At 34.3% G+C, this 20,587-nt stretch overlaps 1 protein-coding gene across 1 annotated transcript; it reads right to left on the reverse strand.

Annotated features, from left to right (window-relative positions):
* Positions 1–315: 315 nt before the first annotated feature.
* LOC594046 (CDC42 small effector protein 2) lies at positions 316–15,329 on the reverse strand. Its single transcript, XM_030973069.1, has 4 exons — positions 15,062–15,329; positions 11,614–11,718; positions 10,544–10,640; positions 316–5,303 (listed from the first exon to the last, which is right to left on the reverse strand). Exons 1-4 carry the CDS (start codon positions 15,113–15,115, stop codon positions 5,281–5,283), a joined length of 279 nt encoding a protein of 92 aa, XP_030828929.1. The 5' UTR covers positions 15,116–15,329; the 3' UTR covers positions 316–5,280.
* Between the last annotated feature and the right edge of the window lie 5,258 nt (positions 15,330–20,587).

Genomic DNA, 20,587 nt, shown 5'->3' on the forward strand with positions numbered 1-20,587 from the left:
ACATCATTGTTTATAATTAGCATTAAAGGACTTGTTAGTTATCTTGCTGCGAGCTAGGTTGGAACAGGACAAAGAAATGCAGACCAAACAAGTCTCAATCATTCATTTGTTCCACCCTTATTCCCAGACTAATATCCATTACATCAATTTCCTTCGCTCAAAGACAAAACCAACCTTTCAGTCTTTAACTCAACTATCAGCAGACCCATCCTGAAGACCATTCATTGGTTTTCAAACATGAATACAGAACTATCTATACTATGTGACACATTCCACTCTCTTTTACATTCTAAATAATTGCACAGGGGAGAGATGTTCATTGACTTGATTCAAAATATTATTGCATTCAAACAAAAAACCAAGAAAAGCAGCTTAGTACAGAAACAAATGAACCTTTTGACAGTACAACAAAAACCTACACCTACATGGACAAAATAATCTACTTACATAATAATTGTATGACACTAATGCAGAAAAGCAATCTTAACATGATGACAAGCCTCGGAAAATGGAATTAAATGGAAATTAAAAACATAACAAATAATGCAAGGGATTTATGTCATCAATCATAAAGACTTTTCAAAAATGAGGACTTAACAAAGATCAATTTTGAAAGCTTTGGAAAGAAATTCAATTTGCAGGAAGAATCAGACAAAGTAAAACACATTTAGAATCCAGAAGGTTTTGCTCTTTTCTTCTTTTATTAATTAAAGTAAAATTTGGAATAGATGCATTGTTTACTTGTTATGATCTTGGCAAGGAGACATTCATGGATTAATAACAAATATTCCATTTTTAATGTGGTCCTCATGATTTGTCAATGTTATAGACACAACCATCAAATTAATTTAATTACATTATTCTTCAGTCACTATTTTCATGAGAATGATTTTATGAAAACATTATTAACTAGATTTTATTGATTCTATTGGAAATATCAATTGGTCACTTGGTTGCTATTCTCCATTCAGAATGTACCATCTACTTCAAAAGATGTGAAAGAAAATACAACATAACCCTACACCAAAAATATCATACAAGTAATTGAATATACACATACAACTGGTGCTGTATATGGACTGCAGAAGGTCACATGTAAATGTAGTTTGGATATCTGGCACAATGTACAAACTGTACATGTCAATGGCATATTGCAATTTCAAACATTTCTCAAAAAGCCAAACTATACACAATATGACCTTCTTGTTCCCATGCATTATTTTCTTGCAAATTATTCATACATCAATCAAAGCTGACTCTTTATACACATATCTCCACACTAAATTATAATATATAATATTTTGCCTATCTCTTTTTGTTTCTTGGTTGCAGTAAGTACACTTAAACATCATTTACAGATATATATACGATTACAACTGGTGCTAAAGATAAATTTTAAAATTTCTCTTCATTCGATTCCAAGATCATCAATGATATATTATATATTTACAAATGCCAAGCAAAACAATATGAAAAGATAAATATACAAAAGTAGAAATGAGCAATGAATAGACAATCATTGTCATGAGATGTTAGAATTAAAAAAAAGTCTTCTTTTCTTCCTGATAAGACCCAACGACAACAATCCCTGGCACATCAATATGGCAACCAGTATCTTACAGGGAGGTAAGGAATCATGAAGGTGCTAAATCATAGACAGAAAAATTAGTCGGCCCGAGAAGTTTTAATGACATATTTTTTTAATTTTATGCTCTTCACATGTAGAAGATTCCATGAAGCCAGACCAACAAGACATAGTCTCAGCAGAACACATCTCCAAATGAAATAGACTGGTTTTCATTCTAGCTTTGTTAGTGCTTACTGGGAGAACAAAGTATGATTGCAGGTTGTGATGGAGTGCAGTGGACACCCATCGGTTTCAATGATTAAGCTTACTTCAAAGATTTGATCGACTGCTCCCCAAATATCCTTTAATTGATATGGCTCCTAAAGTTCTGTAATGTGGCACAACATATCAGTCGTCATAACCAATGAATTGGTGTCAATCAAACTTGAGCATCAAACCATTATTTCAGTCAGAATCATAAAAATATGTTTTGTTCAGTTTCTTTATAGAAACATTGACAAAGATGGATTACATGTCTTGTGCCATATTCCTGGGAGGCTGTAATAAGTCATTGAAATATATTATAAGTTTTAATAATGATGAGAAAAATCTATTTTTGACATAGGATGATATAAAGCAAGAATGATTGCCATAACAAAAATAGTCCCATGACTCCCATTACTAGTCCCACCAACATCTTGACTTGAACGTGACAAGTTCTTTAGTTAACAAATTGTTATGTGCAAGAATGAACAGACTTCCTTGCACAGTATTGGCCGCTATGACCAGTTTCCTTTGAAAAAAATGGACAGGAAGGGGTTGATCAGCAATTATTTATAAACAATGACATACATGTACATGTATACAGAGATTAATCCCCATTTAGATTACCTACCAGTACATTTCTTCATATGGCTATAAATAAGATAATTGTACAGCTATGCAATACATGGATGTTGTTCTCTTGCAGTCTGAACGTCGTATAACTAAACGAACATTTTGTAACAAGGTAGGGCATATTATGAGTGAGCACTGTGCACTGATGATTGGCTAGCTGTCATGTCAACTGACCTTTGCAAAACTAGTTTCTCTATACAATGTTATCCAACCACTCCCCTTTTGCTATACGTCGTTCTTTAAGGGGTTTCGTTTATATTCCAGTAGTCTAAACAGGATATCAAAAATTCATTGCTGTAATGACTTCTGTACCATTTTTAAGTGACTGGCAATTCTAAAAATAACCTTTCACCGCTGAGAACCAAGGAGTATGAACACAAAGAAAAAGCAATTAATCATCAAGTTGATTTGAGATATCAAAACTATAGATATGTTCTTTTGAAGAAATTAATTTCTTTATCTTACTGTATTGGATTTGTATGTCAATACACTTCTCACAAAAGGCATCTCATAATATTCCACAGGCTGAATTATTTGTGAATAACACAAAAATGGAGAGCCATATTATTTCAATTAACTCAATACCTCAGCGTTTGATTTTCTAGAAAACAGCATAAAAAACATAAATGATTTGAAAGAACAAAGTATGTACACATAAAGTCCTCCTCTCTCGCATATGACAAGAGTTCAAATTAAAAACAACCCGTGTTAACCAGTCTCTACTAAATTGATCAAAGGAAGCATCAAGATTGCAAAATAATTGCGACAGAAACAATTACAAGAATATAGAGCAATATGATCTCATAGCCATGAGTTGGCATTACTTTCACTTTCCGCAAAGATTGGCTAATCAAAATCGACCATGTGGCAATGTATTATTCAAGCGCGATAAAGGTGAAACCAATAAATTAGCTCATTCAAATAAATTCAATTTCACAAACATGCCTAATTGGTTCAAGATTTGATTATCATGTGTACAATAAAATTTAATTTCCTGATTGAAAAGATATATATTTCAAAGGTTTTCCATATTTCATATTGAAAAAAAAAGTTATTTGAAATAGAAATCACTGGAAGCACTATTGATCAACTACAACTGATTTAATATTTATTTATTTTTCATAATAAAATGTCACTTTACAATGAAAATAGATTTGTATGAAAGTGGAAGTATCTGATATTTTGTAAAACATTACGTCTGCATCAATTTATATACCGCTATACAAACATTTTCAAAATTTCAAAATAATCAAAGGGAGATTAATACATGTATAAATTTTCAATGAGACCTTGAATGATTTTGTACGAGTCAAAAGTTCATGTAAAAGAGACAGATTTGTGTGCATGAGAAGCTCATACCAAGAAAACTTGACATAACTAATAGGGAATGAAAGACATTCAATAACAATAGACATGAGTGACCTTTGACATTAGAACAAGAAGGAAGAAATGTTAAAGGTGAAATGTACTCATTTGTAGTGTTTGGTAAGCATCACATACATGTACATGTACAAAGAGAAGGAAGATCTTCAAGGAAACCATACAGATCAAGCATTAATTGCAATCACAGGAGCTACATGCACAGCAGATAACATAATCCAACACTATTCTAGCTTCTAGTATGTGTACATGTAGCTGTGGTATTCGTCATTTCAAAATGTCATAATGGAAGAAAATCAAAGGCATATTTGCCAGTATTCTACTAATTCAAATCTGACGCTGTGTTTCTGTTTCTGTCTAAACACGGATGCAACAAAAGAAGTTATTCTAAAGGTCCAAGTTTTCCTTTTGATGAACGTGATATTAAACCCAGAGTTGAGTGTAACTGAATTAGCAGAAAATGGACCATTGTCTTTTTAGAACGATGACAGAGAATAAACGTCAAACTATTCAGATATCAATAGTTAATTACTTTCACATTTACACGCTTCTTCCTTCAAATGATAATATCAGTCTTGCTATATAGATACATATCATTTCTAGCAATGAATCAAGAATTTGATATTTTCCCTTAGCATTTACTCGTTGTCTGGTAGACTCTGAATTAGGTGAGGCAATATCATATTCTTGTAATGGCTATATATATTATGTTAATAATCTCTTCTTTTATTTTCTTTGTAAAGAAACAAGAATGATGGTATTACATATGTTCAGTTAATTCTGCTGGTATTCTTGATTCAAGTGAGGCTCCTGTTTCAATGCTTCTTTTCCTCTCGGTTAGCTTGATCCAACTAGAAAGCCACTGATGCTCACAGAGTTTACAATCCTGATCATGTTGTGTATTCAGGGCAGGCAAAGGCTAGCAAGTCTAATAGTATAGGGGCTTACAGCACACACTTGCACCACAAACTGTATGGGAAAGCTTTTCCAATAAAGCTAATCACTGGAAAAGTTTCACTTGCTGCTTGGAGGGGTACAGTTAGGTAGAGTCCATTTTGGATTTCCTGAATGATGCCACACACAGTGCCACACACAGTGTTGAACTACAATCCTATGCTCTCACATTAATATGGTATCGCGTAAGCTTCCAAGAATTCCGCAATGATACATAAAAGTCATTTCATTCTTAGTTATTTACACACACACTTCGATTTCTGATGCTCATCATGATTTCTTAGTATCACCAATAATATGAAAATAAAGTTAAAGAAAAATCTAGATTGCTGTAATCTTGATTGCTGTAATATATAATTTCTTCTCTCTTCCCCGAATTTTAAAAAATAGTGCTCAGTCTCAGTCTCTGTCTACAGGTCGGACCATTCACGATACGGACTGTACAGGATTATATAAAGGTGTCCTAAGATGCGCAGATTGATTCACTCTTCGGTTGTGTCTGCTGCTGGAAGAAAGAAAGATAAAAAACAAAGTGTTAGGACAGTAATAACGTTATTTCATACATGCAATCATTTAGAGCCATGCACATAGGCATTCACTCATAGACCTAAACACAGCCCTTGCGGTTCCAAAAAGACGATATGTTCAGCTGTACACTGCTAAAAGGAGAACTCACCGACATTATCCAGGCGACCAAACCTCCACAATATTCTTTTGTTATAGGGGTCAGCACTTGTATGTTTTGGGTCTGTATGCATGGGCCCTCTGTTTAAATTTAAAATTGAGGGCCTGAAGATGAAATTGTGGGAGACATGTGCAACAGACCCTTGTTAATGTAAAGCCTTGCATAATTTAAACAATCAACAGTTTCAGACATATATTAGACATCAAAGAAATGAATCTGAAAGTCAGAAAAAGAAACAATGAACATGTAAATGTTTCCCAAAAAAAATATGTGTAATATATATTCAACTCTACACTCTGTAAGGGTAACACTCTGTAAGGGTTACTACAATTCCTCTACTATACTGTATGAGACCCACCCTAGCTGATGTTTCTCAAGTTTTCTAAACTGTTTTGTTTGCATTTTAAGAACATTTCTAACTGCCTAGCTGGTAATGTGTAATTTCTTGCATACATACACGATAATGTACAGGATCTAATGAGCCATTCACCATGTAGTAAGCTAAACCTATGATACATAAAATCCTTCACCTCCAACAAGAACTTCCTCCCCCTTTCCTCTGTCAGAGGTAGTGTTTTTTCCTGATAACAGAGTGTGAGGGGCTGGTCACACCTCACCAATATAACAATATACCGTTCCCATATATCACTCCCCTCTTGTTAACTACCGGTATTGTTATTTAGTTATTCGGCAAATAAAAAATATGGAAGCCGGAAAAAGAAAAAATGATGTGGAAAAGGCAATGGAAATTGTTTTTTTAGGTCAGACCTCAATGAAGCTAAAGGTCCTCCCTCAATATAGACCTGTTTCTCTTCAGAACCCCTGGTTACTTATTATCTAATTCACCTTCTACTCATAATTGCATCCAGCGATGTATATCGTTAAGGCGTGACCACATTTACGGTGTATGCATAGAATTTAACATTATCGGCAAGTCTGACCAGCCCTCAAGAAAGGAAGGATACAGGGTCACTATTCATGAAGGTGTGACCATATAATTTGTGCAGAGCCAAGCTTGTCAACGAAATAACTGAAAATCAATCTTAATTTGATTTAAAATGAATAAGGTTTATATTGCACATCTTGTGGGAGTTTTGGTTTTGTTTGATCCTGGTTTAGAAATAAAACAATGTAGTAGGACTAGTGAGATATTTGAGCATGAGACTCCCTAACTTTAGGGAATGTCTCTTGGTAATGAATATAAGTACACTACAGTACTACACATGTTTTTTTTTTTTAACTACAGTATTCAAATAATATATGTAGCCAATCAATAAACACACACATAAAGACCCCCAAATCATTAAGTAACAATGACAGAAGACACCAATTTTTTTCTCACTTATCTGGTCTTTAAAAAGCCCAAAATTTGGAACAAAGAAAGGATTTGTAATTTTCACAAGAAATGTTATAAATTTCCACCACATTGCGGAATACCAGATGGTGTAACTTTATGCTCAGAGTATTGTCAATTTACATGCACACTTGCACAGGGATGCATAGTTATATCACAATTTACATGTACATGTATGTATTACACTACTATACACCCCCATGATGTTGAGACTCATGTCATCAATGTTAATTATAATGATAATTTGCCATTTCCTTTCCTGAGGAGTATTTATAGCAATACCTGTAGATACACATGATTGATCTATTGCATTGCTACACTTCACACTGTGTTCATAATAACTCATGGGGAAAGCAACAAGGTTACAACCTAAAATGGTAATTGTTTGTAATCTTTAATCCCCCCTGTATTTTTATCATGAAGGGTCCTCCGACATTAAGTATGATGGTGCGTTTTGAAATCAGCCATTAGGAAACTAACATGCTGTCTCACTGTCTGTGGTGCAGTGATGATCGATGTATTTTAGCTTTATAGTCAAAGTTCCTCACTCTCTGAACATGGTCAACACACATGCACAAAATGTCATTAATGTTACTAACCACACCCAATGCAATCAAGGGAAGGCATGCTTAATAAATTTAAATCAAATTTCATGTATTCCATTCAGTATCAAATCTCTGTGCATGTAGGAGTTGTATAGGACTACATGTAGGACTAGCAACCACAAGCGACTTGTTTTGTGTTTAAATGTCTCTAATTTTTCTACTTTCTCAAAGTGTAATATATCTTTGTTAAAAGAGGGTAAAAAGTAGCTTGGATAGAAGAAACAAAATGGAGAAACATGGTAAAGGAGGTTTTAGGTTAATCAGACAAAGAATGAGAAAGTTAAAATCAAAATTAAGAAAGTCACTGATGACATGATAATAAGTTATCCATTGGCAAAGACAGTGACATCATACAGAATTAACCCATTTGTTTTATGCCCAAATTGTGATGGAACAGATATTTCTGTTTGTAGAAAGATTTGCACAATCATGTGGTCCGTAGTGGATCATGGACAAAAATACGGCTCCATAATTAAAATGGGTATATGGATATTTCAAATGCATGCGAATATATGTGTCTGGTACATGTACAAACTGGAGGGTTCTTCCTGTATACAGTATATCATCATGCATCATGATTGCATTGCCAATGGGAGATTTCATTAATATTACTGATCTGAACTTTCAACAAATCTTTCCCTGCTTATTACTTGCCTCAAATTTTCATTAATTTCTTATCTGTTTTTTTCTTTTGTTTATAGTTTAGTTCTTGAAAAAAGGAGAAAATAAGCTGTACGAGAGCTGGTCAGAGTGAAAGAAAATAATTTTTCTCTATATAAGAAAGACTACATTGTGAATGGGTTTTTGGCTAAGTAGACATGCTACCAAACTTCCTGGTGATACTCAAAAGGATATGTTGTGATGAAGGCTTGAGATATTAGATCCCTATTCTCATTTCCTGGGAGAGCAATGTTACAGAGAAAAGCTCAGAAAACCCTGGACTTTGGAGCAACACAGTACTGGTAGCTGAATATTTAAATTTCCAATGGATTCTTAAATCTTCTGGTAAAGTTTGTTGTCATGTCTTCTCCATATCCTTGATTTCTCAAGACAATTAATCATGACTATATTTTCTTTTACACTGAAAATTTCAACCAAATGATGAAGCTTAGTCCATGCTTCACCCTAATTGTTTGAAAGGGGGTCCAGATGTCTTTATACATGAGCCTTTAAATATATATAACAATTTAGACATTTTAGAGTTCCCAACCTATATTTTTTATGCCCATATGTCCCGGGTGACTGTTAGTAAACCCCAATTTTATTTCATTATTTTATTTTATTGAGAATAAACATATAGTACATACACCATTCTTTCATTTGGCAAATGCAAAGGAAACAAAACTTGTCATAATAATTAATAAAATTGCCTATCCTTTTACTCTCTGTTTACCTTATTTCCTTGTAGTTCATGAAAGGAAATATCCAGTGTAAAATTAGACTTCCAATGAGGAGAGCTCTTTGGGGATTTGTAAAATTGAAAGTGAGATTTTCTTATCTAAAACTTCTTATCTATGATTGTCTTTTTCAGTTTTTGAGAGCTCTGTAAGCGCTTACTGCAGCTGAATTGTTTACTACTCCCATATTCATCACTGCCTCTATTATTGATTTCTTACATAAACAACAAACAGATTAGACCACATTTACACTCACAGATAAAAAGAGAAAAAAGAAAAAAAGAAAAGAAGGCTATTTATATCAAAAGCAATGCAGAAGAACAACAGGAACCCCTGTTTGCCTTTTAACAACAAGCAATTTTCATAGGCTTTCATTTATTAATGTTTTATTTCTAAGTTGTATACATGTCAAAGCACTCTTAGTAGGCTACACTACATACTCCAGCAGTTTGCTCTGGTGGAGCACTTCCAGGCACATCTGTTTATTCACATTCATGTAAGAGTATAATGAATATTTTTGGTCATGCCTGATTTGCTGAATCATGCATATTTATCAGATGAAATTGTTTCTAAACTTACAGTTCATTGATTAAATTGCACTCAGGATAATAAATGTTTAAATAATGAAAAAGAAAGGAATTCCAAAAGAATTCCAGACCATGAATTGACATTAGAAAACACAAAACATGTTTGTCTGGCCTAACAGATAACCTGAACCTATTTTGTTCCCTGATATAGCTTTCAAAGCTAATAGAAGTAAACTGTCAAATAATTATGTAATCTTTTTAACCAACTTGAAGTGATATACCACGAAGAACCTTTTTTTAGGCCAAATCCATGCCTTCATCTATCACTCAGTATCACCTCTAAGGCAATATCTGTCAGGTAAAGAGTGCTCTTATTCCACAAGTGAGAAAGAGGCCTTTTAACTCTTTATTTGTAAGTGAGAATGGGGTCTTGTAGTTTATATACCTCACCACATACTCCAGTGAAGATTCTTACTTTTCTATACCACTTACCATCTTGACCTTTCTGTCAAACCTCATTTATAAAAATATCTCTACGCAGAGAAGCTTCAGTTCAGTTCAATTGTTTCAGGTCATGTATAAGAACACGAGTTCATCACATGTTCACAGTTCAGAGTATTTTTTTAAATTAATTTGCAGTCTTAAAAGGGGAAGTCTATCCTGATATTAAGTTGGTTTTAATAGAAGCAGAAAAAAGAGAGAAATGGATCAGTGAAACTTGAGTAAAATTTTATTCAAATAACAAAGTTATTTTAAAACTTTTTAAGTTGCAATCAAACAAACAAAAATTGGCAACTTTGTGATGTAACTTGGGAGGTCACATATATCCCATTTGCTCTCCACTAAACAAACTCATGAATTTCAATTTTTTTCTTAACAGAGTTTTCAATCATACATGCATCCTAGATTTCATAATTCCAAATATGTTTTTACACAACCCCATTAATGAATCAGAAAATTGAAATTCATTTTTAAAAATTGTACAGAGAAAATGGGAGAGGACATCATTATATTATGTCAGAGAGTTGCCAATTCATGCTTCATCAAGTACAACTTTGAAAAATTGTTAACTTTTTAGAATTTTAATAGGATCTTCTGTTTCTCTCATTTTCTGCTTTTATCATAACCAACTGAATGTCAGGGTGGACTTCCCCCTTTAAATTCCATGTAATATTACCTGTTCTTTTAACATCTATTAGTTTTCTGTCAACAGCTACAGGCGATAGGTGTTCATAACCGCCTTTTGACGACATTTGTACTTGGATTGAGTTTAACTGTGAGAAAAGAAGAGGAAAATAAATAATGGATTGATACCACAGACGCTTTCAAAATGAATTTGTTTTGTTTTGTATAATAACTTTAAGAAATACGATGAGCCAACTACTTACCACTGCTTAATTGTTTTCACTAGAATTTTGGGTTAACATCATAAAGGGTATCACATATCTTTGTATTCAGAACATGAACATCAAACTGAAGGAAAAATGCAACATTCACAGGGGCTTCCTGTTTCAAGTTACTGGTACACAGCTATTTCACTTTCATGTAAGATCGAATGACTTTGATAGTTGAGATGTTCATAGGATCAAAACTATAAGTTAGTTTCATACCGAGGATCACGGAGAAGGCATGCAATAGTTTGACAAATGCCAATTTTAGTAGCCTCCACAAGCTGCTAAGAGTTCTACCATCTGCTTCAAGTACAACTCACATTATAACTTTTTGGTTCTTTTGGAAGAAAAAAAAATATTATTAACTCTCTGTTTCTGTCCTAATTTGTTTTTGTTGAAGACATAAGGAAATACATGCATCTATTTATACATGTATGTAGGTTGTAGGGCAAGGGTCATTTTTGTAATTCTTTTTATTGCGAATCCTTGTGTACCTTTAGATAGCAGTGAACTCATTCTAAATCTTATAATTCAAGATAATTCTGAACATTTTAATCAACCTATCGATTCAAACTAGAGAAAAAAAAAAGAAGAAAAAAATGATTAGCTCAATTGTTCATAGAGAAAACAACAATATTTCTTTAAATGCATTGCATTCCTTTTCCATTTTTATGTTGAATATTTATATCCCAAATTACATAATCACTTCATGTCTTCATTCCATTTCTCTCCAAGGTAGTTCTATATCCTTCAGACTTTATTTCTATTGAAGATTCAGATCATGAATAATCACTGACCCAAAATCAAGTTTTATTAATATATTGTCTTTGTCAATGATTGTAGAAAGCATACTTACATGGTTGTTCTCTGGGGTTGGTGCCATGTCTCCTGAGCCTATGTGGCCAGTGTGAGTGAAATTTGTTGGAAGACCTATCATACTCCTATCAATCTTTCGCCTCCTCTGTACATAGATAAAAAAGAATACAACAGAAGTGAAAAGAGAAATTATGAGAATTAAAAGTGTAATAATGGTCTTGAAATTACATATATACATGTAAATTGTGAAAAATTTGTCTGGAAGGTGGAAACAACTGAGTAGATTAAGAATTAAGTTTTAGAAATATTCAAAATAATTCAAGATAAATTGACTCAGTCTTGCTCAAGATCACATGCACTGCACAATCAAATAGGTACAAACTGTACATGGGACTATGCACAAATGCTGGCCCAAAAGTTTCAGCTATTTCTTGTCATATTTCACATATGAGGGCATTTTAAGAGAACTTTTTTTTAAAGGAGATTTTGCTATTTTGGTGTTATTCCAAAGTCCAAACTGATGTACAAAGAATGAGAAACCTTGAAACATTATTTTTCATTTTACCAGAACTCAACCTAATCTCAACCTAATCTCATTAAAAGGCATTACTCGATTACATTCGTGCAATCAACATTTGCTACATATGCACTGCTTCAGCAAATTCAAGTGAGTCAATGTCTTATCCATTACAAAGCTGAGTACCTCTAACTTCTGAATTCATCTTAATTAAGGAAGTAAAGTTATTCCTCTTTAATGAAAAAATAAAAAATAAAAAATAAAGCAAAGCGGAGAAACAAAAAATACCAAGCCATATCATTCATGTTGTTTAACATAGATTGATACATGTATCACAGCAATTATAATATTTTATATACCTGTACATAATATGCACAAGCTAATAAAGGAACAGTGTATTGTGCAGGTACATTTTCTATGCAAAGTATGCATCAAATGTCATTAGCCTTTATTAGGGACAGGTCGAATCACATGACAGTAAAATGATATGGCTCAAGTGGTATGCACTTTTGAGAGTGGCATTAGAGTCAGCAAGTCACTTCAGTGTCCTTGCAAAATACTAAATGAATGCTAGGCCATTTGAGACCTAAACTACATAAAACTTGTTTTCACTCAAACTTTCAGATGATCTTTGATTGTACATGTACATCCAGCATTGAAATCACTACCTTAGCACTATTTTTCTCTCATCTGAACAATGTTACCAGGTCCCTTTGATGTAACTGACAACCCAATCAATATAAGCCTTTAAGAATGATCAACGGAAATAATCTTGTTCAAGAAAAGTGTAGGTACATCATACATGTACATACAGATTAACAACGATGGTAGGAGAAGAAGGAGGGGCAGAAGTAGGAGGTAAGATCAGAAGGCTATGCAGGTCCCTTGTGATAAAAGGGAATTAGGACTCCTCGGATGACCTTACTACTGCTCATTTCTACAGAACTATCTTATTTCAAACATTTTCACATCATTTGAAATGTTAATCCGTCATTTTGTTTCACAATGTTTTGTTATATAATGTTCAGATTAAGGAAAATGTAATAACTAAACGTATAGCTCCACAATTCTTATATTGCATTACAGTGAATCCCGGTAGTCTGAATGAAGGGTAAGTTAGTAACAAGTAAATTTGCATTATCGGTACTGATTATATTTTGGGTGGGGATGAATCATATTAGAATTCTTTATCCCAAAAAACTATTCATCTTCTCTTCTCTTTACCACACATTATGTGATCATGAACTTCAGCCAAACCGCTAATACTTAAAATATCACACCACACGTTAAAAACACAATTTTTGTTTTTATAAGCCCTTGGTTCCCTTTGCAGATAGCACACAATGGCAAAGATCATAATGTACAAACATATTGAAGCCAGCAAAATAACCTAGAGGGTACAACGTCATTTTTTTTAATGTTATTTATCCAGAGCATAAATTAATCAAAGTTCCCATACAGTATGACACAATGGACTTTAGACCTTGTTAATAATATGCTAAATACACAGAGCAAGATGCTGCACATACAGTGATATCACAAAGAAAGAACGGCAACAAGAGTTTCTTGACAACTGGGTGTGAAGAAATAACAAAAACATTTGTTGATCTTGGGCCATTCAACGTTTTTGTAGGTTTTCAACGATGAAAGTTTCATAGGAAGGCAATCATACAATTATATTTCAAAGTGTTTCCTGTATCAGATATTAATATTTGCTTCAAATAAAAATGTTTACTTTGAAAAACAGGAAACATGACTTTTCTTCACACAAGTTGTACATGCATGTTACATTGTATCTTAAACTCATCTTTAGGCCTAGACATTATATATCTATCTATCCGACCACATACATGTATATAACGATATGTTATGGATAGATTTAAAGAACAGCAGCATATGCATACATTTTTGAAAACAAGTAGCCAGATACAAAAACAAAAACACCCCTCAACTATATCATGTACATACACTTTGTCATAGCTCAATTGAAGACATTTAGCTGGAATAGCTGCCTGCATCAACAACAGGACCCTCTTTTAGATCACGAGGTCATTCCTCCTCTACCCCTGGTTTAATTTTTGGATTAAAACAAGATTACTTGCAGACCAGGAAACAAGTCAAGTTTATTCTAGTGTACAAATGATAAGAAATGTGTACTAGCACAATCTCTCCATTGGGAATACATGTGTGCTCAGAAAGATAACAATCCTTTTACAGCACCATTTTGGCTGACCTCACGTTTTCCTCTTTATGAGAAATAATCACTAGATCTGCATGGTCATTAGTCATTACAAAGAATTTACTTGTCAGTTATGGTATAGTCTGATTAGATTAAATGTAAGCTACCATATCAATGATTTGTATACACTCAATTTTCATTAGAAAACGGATAACATAACAGAAAAAGGAAGACTGAAGATTTCATGGAAAGTTTGGTTTAAATATGTAAGTGTCATATCGTTTGACTTTGGCGATCATGCTGTTCCACAACCCTCGGCTCCTAGCCTTCTGTGTTAGTACCACTCCCAGTTCTTTCACTCCTCTCTCTTCCAACAATTTCTGCAGACTGTCCATCCAAAATATCCTCCTTCTTCCCCTACTCCTTCTTCCCACAATGTTCCCTGTCAAAGCAAGATTCTCTAGGCCTTCTTTACGTGTAATGTGACCCATGAACTTCAACTGTCTAATCAACATCTCACATATCATTTTCCTTTGCACTCCAGCTCGTGTAAGAACTTCCTCATTATTAACTTTGTTAGTACAGGGGATTTTCATCATTCTTCTTGGAAACCACATTTGATCTTTCCAAACGCTTTTTAGTATCAGAGGCTAAAGAGGATACTCGAGACAAAAAGTGGAGAGAGGGAGGGATATCATTGCGCAAAAGTCAGTAACCCCTCTTAAGAGGGAAACTGCCAACTTTGATAAATAACGAACATGATGAATGTTACAAAATTATAATCATACTTACTGGAGGGGGCTGTTCTGGTATACAACAGGTAAAACACACCAACATGTCGCTCATGGCTGTCTTTTGCTTCGCCACCTTCGCAATTTCCTCGCCCCTGCTCTCTCACCCCTCTGGTTATGCCCTCTTCTTTCTTCCTCCTTCTATCTGCTGTTCTTTCCCACTTTCTCTTCAAGAAAGCCTCAAAGTTCACTCCTTCCTTAAAACAGTCTTCAGTAAGATTGGCTAGTTGTGCAGTACAGTAGATATTGATATAAAGCTGTTTCTGGACCTGCAGATAACAGAAGTAAAAGATAAGCAAAGTGTGTTTAACAATTGTGAATGTTGTAAATATTGTATGCCATGTGATATTAGACACACTCCACAGAAGTCTTCAAATGTTTGACAAACAAAGGGTGGGGGGGGGGGGTAATTTTTTCTGTGGGTAGTCAAAGAAAAGGTACTGGTAATCAGAGAGATCAGATACATGTACATGTATACTGCACAAGGAAAGCTGCACCAATCAGGTAAGCGAGGATGAGCTTCAAAGGATAAGAGAATAAGGAGAGGATGGGTTTCACCCCCCCCCCCCCTGCCTCGTCCACTTTCAACCTACACATACATGTACATAACTGAAGCCTGGAGCCCCTAGTAAAACATGTAGGCCAACAGGATACAAAAATAATGAACAGAGAGGAACGTGTCACCAACTCTTGGCATCAAATACTTTTTGAAGCTCCATAATTTTGCACATGTTGTGAATATAAGCATGAAACAATTCATGAGATCAATTCATGTTTTCTATCATTACTTTTATAGTTATGCAAACTGAGACATGTTATTATATTACATTCAACATTTAAAAAACATTCAAATACATACTACCAGGTACATGTATAGAAGTTTAAGGATTAGCAAGAGAAAGAATGAAAACATGGCAATATTGTACACTCACTGGTCAATTTTTACATTACAAATTGTCACATGCGGGCTGTATTCCAATTCCTCATGCAAGACTATCACTAGTATAATCTATCAATCCAGGCATTTCAGACTTCTGCACATGATGACCACACAAGGCAAAAGTACAACATACATGTACGTATGTACCAACCCACTCATTTCAACATGTTGATCACTTTATCATGAATCCACCGACTTGTGACTGTGACTCCAACTCCTCGCTAATCAATGAACAAACAGATACTGCTTGGGTGGACCCACAAGAAACCTATGTTTATTCTCACATGCATGACTAATTCTTTTGTCTGACATTCAAATAATACCCTCCACTGTCTAAGCAAGTGAGAACAGTACATTGTGCATATTCTTATAACATGTACATGTACGTATGAGAATGTATTCAGTTTCCTTGTTGTGGAAATGAAAAAAGAAGGTACAGTAATACTTTTAGGGACATTCAAATGTTGATCAATAATGAGGGCTGTTTAAAAATACTGTTTTTTTTCTTTTCTTTATATGACTCCTCATACATGTACATTGCCATGTATTGGTTATTGATGAAAACTTTTTAAAATGTAAATCATTATGGTACTTCATGGTGAGCGGGACACAGGGACAAAGTTTCTAGCCTACACTGACTTTACACATACATGTACATGTACATTGTAATTGATAACAAGTGTAATTGTTTCAACTTGTATGGCGATTACAGAGTGATTTCAGAATGAAACATTGGTAATTAATATCAAAAAGATTTGTTATCCTTTTGCCTGTGTTATGCTGCCCCTTCTAGGCATTGTTTTTATGTATGATAAACGAGAGATATACGAAATTCGGCCAATCCCAGCTGATATCTTGACAGACAGATCGACCAAATAAATGGTGTGTTTTAATAACTTAAATGGTGTGCATTGTGACTGGTAGCCATTGACTAATATTTTGGTGGCAGCGGTGGGATACAAGCACATAATAATTTCAGATGAAACATTTCACACAGAACACATTTAACAGAATTGACCTAAATAAGGGACACCTCTTGGGAGACAGACTGTTCAATATCAAAATATATGTGATTTTATATTTTCAGCTTTAAAAATAGGGTACACTTGGCAGGTACAAAGGAATGTACAGGCGTTGACCAAACTTCACCAGGTATTCCCTGCACTCCTAAACATTACTTTTGTTTCAACCTATTGAGCATTTTAATGTTCATTTATAAACATACATGTACATGTAGTTACTGAACATAAAGGTTACACTTTGTTTCTTGGTTGCATTACAAAAAAACATCTACAATGAATGTCATGTACAATAGACCTTCAGCATACAGAAAATGTTCTTTATCATATTTGCACTGTGATGATATGTTTCACGGTTACATGCACTCTTTGTGAAACATGAATACCTATATACCTAATGCACTCTAATGCAAAGACAAGTAACACTAGTTCCTCATCTTATCAATAGTCCCAAACCAAATACCAAATGCAAAAAGCAGAAATGGACAAACAGGAAATGAAACCCAACACTCAAGACTGATAAAGAACCTGTAGCAATAAAGTTCAAGCTCATATCTAGACCTGGCCTGTACCATCTAGTTTCACAGTCAAGCTAAAAGTTGTACTCATATCTGATTTCTACAATAACAACATTCTCTGTCAATCTGTTTCTATCTATTGACAAATTGCTAGTCATGGTTCAAATTGTTTACCAATAGGCTTGAGTAGAGCCCACGTAAAGAAAACACTCCTTAAATAATCCATGCATGCATAATTATATTGCTATGACAGTGCATTAAATGATATATCCATTAAAAGGGACCTTGATATCATAATTATCTTGAACTGTGGGCCTACATGTATACAAGTATTAGGGTTCCATACCACACTGGTAATCTACGGATATTCGTAGTACATAAATCTCCTTCAAGTGTTTGTTTTTAGCTCTCAAATTCTGTGTACTTTACTTTCAGTGATCCTCTTTCCTTTCTTCAATGCCCTTCCTCAGCCCAATAAGTTGAAACACGTTTTCACCAGCTTAGAATAATTTTACTTTTTTTTTACTGTCTGTTTGTGTAAAAGGTTTCAGTGTAGAATAAAAATGGTATTCATTATTTTCATTTTTAAATTAATGTAAAACATTCATTATTTGGGGGAGAGAATCTCAATTACACCTGAATATTACATACAGGCTTAAAAAAAAAATTGTTCTCCCTACCCATTAAAAATGGCATCATTGTTTATTCTAAATGTTCTGATCATACTGTAGGACAATCTATACAAAAAGCAAATATCTAAACAAGGGAAACGCTCTCGGCGGTCTCGCCTGCATAACCGATTCAATATGATAAACCAGAACGTCAATGACGTAGCGCTCATCCGCATTTGCAACAACAAATATCGTAAATTTTATGTGGTACACTTTTGAACTGGTCAAAAAATAAAAATTTGATGCCCTGGAAGGGACATAATTTCATTTCATTTGCATAAATTACCATAATTAATTAATGGAGAACAATTTCAAAATTCTGTGTAGAAGTATAGTGTACCAAAGTTAGCTCTACGATATAAAGCAAACCAAATCAAAATCGGTCAAGAAATGAAGGAGAAGAAGCCTTTTTTGTGATTTCGAATAAATTTGCATAAATTAGCATAGATAATGAATTTCACGATTCTGTGTAGAAATTTTAAATCCCCCTCCTCAGAATCAAAATCGGTTAAAAAATAATGAAGAAGAAGCATTTTGAAAATCTTGATGTTGATGCCACAACAAAGTCTAAGTTTGTTGACCTTAAATGACCTTTGACCTTAACTTAGTGACCTCAAATTCTACTCACATGATTGGGGAGACTTGATAACCCTATAGTCCAAGTTTCATTGACTAAGAACTTATACTTTCAAAATTATATCAAAAATTCAAAAACTTAACCTTAGGTTAAGTTTTCGATGATGATGCTACAACATAGTCCAAGTCTGTTGACCTGAAGGCTGAAATGACCTTTGACTTTGACTTTGTGATCTGAAATTCTACTCACATGATTGGGGATCCTTGATTACCCTATAGTCAAAGTTTCATTGACTAAGAACTTATACTTTAAAAATTATATCAAAAATTCAATTATGTTGACGCCGCCGTCACTGCCGCCGCCGTCGCCGTCACCGGAAAAGCGGCACCTACATGTATGTCTCGCTTTTTGCTACGCAGGCGAGACAAAAACTACCTAAAAATAGAAGGTTCTCAAACTTAAGTAGACATACATGTACATGTATGTTATTTACAAAGTATGATCCTGCTCTTCCCCAGTGGTATCAACTAGATGAATTACTGCTCTGATGAAAGAGCAGTTTCAACTAAAAGAGGGATCAGTGGGATTTTCTCTACCCTTTCACATTCATTATCTGGATCATATTGCCCCATGACATAGTAAAACAACACTCAAGAGATAATAGGATCATCAATCACTTTAACTATGACTCTAGATCACTCATATCCCAATGCTTTGCTCAATATTAGAGCAGCATTACATCAACGCAATCCTTATTAATAGGTGGAGTAATGCTTGTGCATGAGCATTTGTGTCGGGTCAAGTGCTCTTCATAGGCGTTCTTTCAGTTTTGTCTAAGATATTATTATTTCTTGAACATTATAAATTGTACAAGTACTGTACATTAACATGACTCATCTTCATGAAGTTCGTGAATTGAAAGTCCAAGCTTTTTGGCTGACAGCCTCAAGAAATGTATACCAGTACTGGCAATGGAATCTTATCAAAGGAGAACTCTCCTGTTCTTCCTGCATTACCTAGAGAGAAGGGTGCCCCAAGGGCTGAGAAGGTCTGTAGAACACATGGTGAAGATGAAAGATGGAACCTGGACAGTACATGTATCTCTTGAAACCATCATAATCTGTAAGTTTGCTGACGTCCAACTGAGATGTGTGTTGCATACAACACGCATCTTCATTGGATGTCTGTGAACTTGTACATGTACTTTAACCGGTATGACTATTTCATGAGACACTGCCATGGCTGCTTGTACAGTTTGTCTGGGTCAACTTGGAAGCAAAATAGCCCAAAGTATATGTTAAAGGCAAGTCGCTCCCTACAATATATATATATAAAATAAGGCCTACAGATGTTTCTTAACAGCTTGAAAATTAGGATGCATGCATCATGCCAGCAGACACATGTAATATAACAATTCCAGTAACAAATGCTTCATTGCTGTTTTTGCCAGACACATTATTAATCTAATGAAATAATAAAACAAACTATTGTCAATATATCTGAAATGGAAAATTAAACACATTCCCTATAATATCTGGTTCATAATTAAGTATATAGAAATGGTGAAGCCTATTCCCCTTCAGACATTTAGTAATTCACAGAAAATTTGCAGGCACATGCTCCTCTTTGAAATGAACTTTAAAACCACATGTGTACCTCAATTTAAAGCTTGTTTGTATTGATCTACTTCTAACTCAATCAATACGGATGCCCTACTCTTGACAGACTTTTCATAAACAAATCAATACTAGACTTTTGCTAAAACAACTGTACGTCTGTATTTGACCTATCTGTCTGGTCAG

Source organism: Strongylocentrotus purpuratus, unplaced genomic scaffold, assembly GCF_000002235.5.
Source record: "Strongylocentrotus purpuratus isolate Spur 01 unplaced genomic scaffold, Spur_5.0 spur5_scaffold_6, whole genome shotgun sequence".
NCBI classification, from domain to species: Eukaryota; Metazoa; Echinodermata; class Echinoidea; order Camarodonta; family Strongylocentrotidae; genus Strongylocentrotus; species Strongylocentrotus purpuratus.

What these genes read in the sequence shown, in the direction of transcription:
- LOC594046 (XM_030973069.1), bottom strand. Translation starts at nt 15,115, where the DNA reads ATGAGCGACATGTTGGTGTGTTTTACCTGTTGTATACCAGAACAGCCC. An exon ending in CAACCCCAGAGAACAACCAT is followed by an intron (nt 10,641 to 11,613) that starts GTAAGTATGCTT and finishes CTTTTCTCACAG; the next exon opens with TTAAACTCAATCCAAGTACA. An exon ending in AATAGATGTTAAAAGAACAG is followed by an intron (nt 5,304 to 10,543) that starts GTAATATTACAT and finishes TCTTTCTTCCAG; the next exon opens with CAGCAGACACAACCGAAGAG.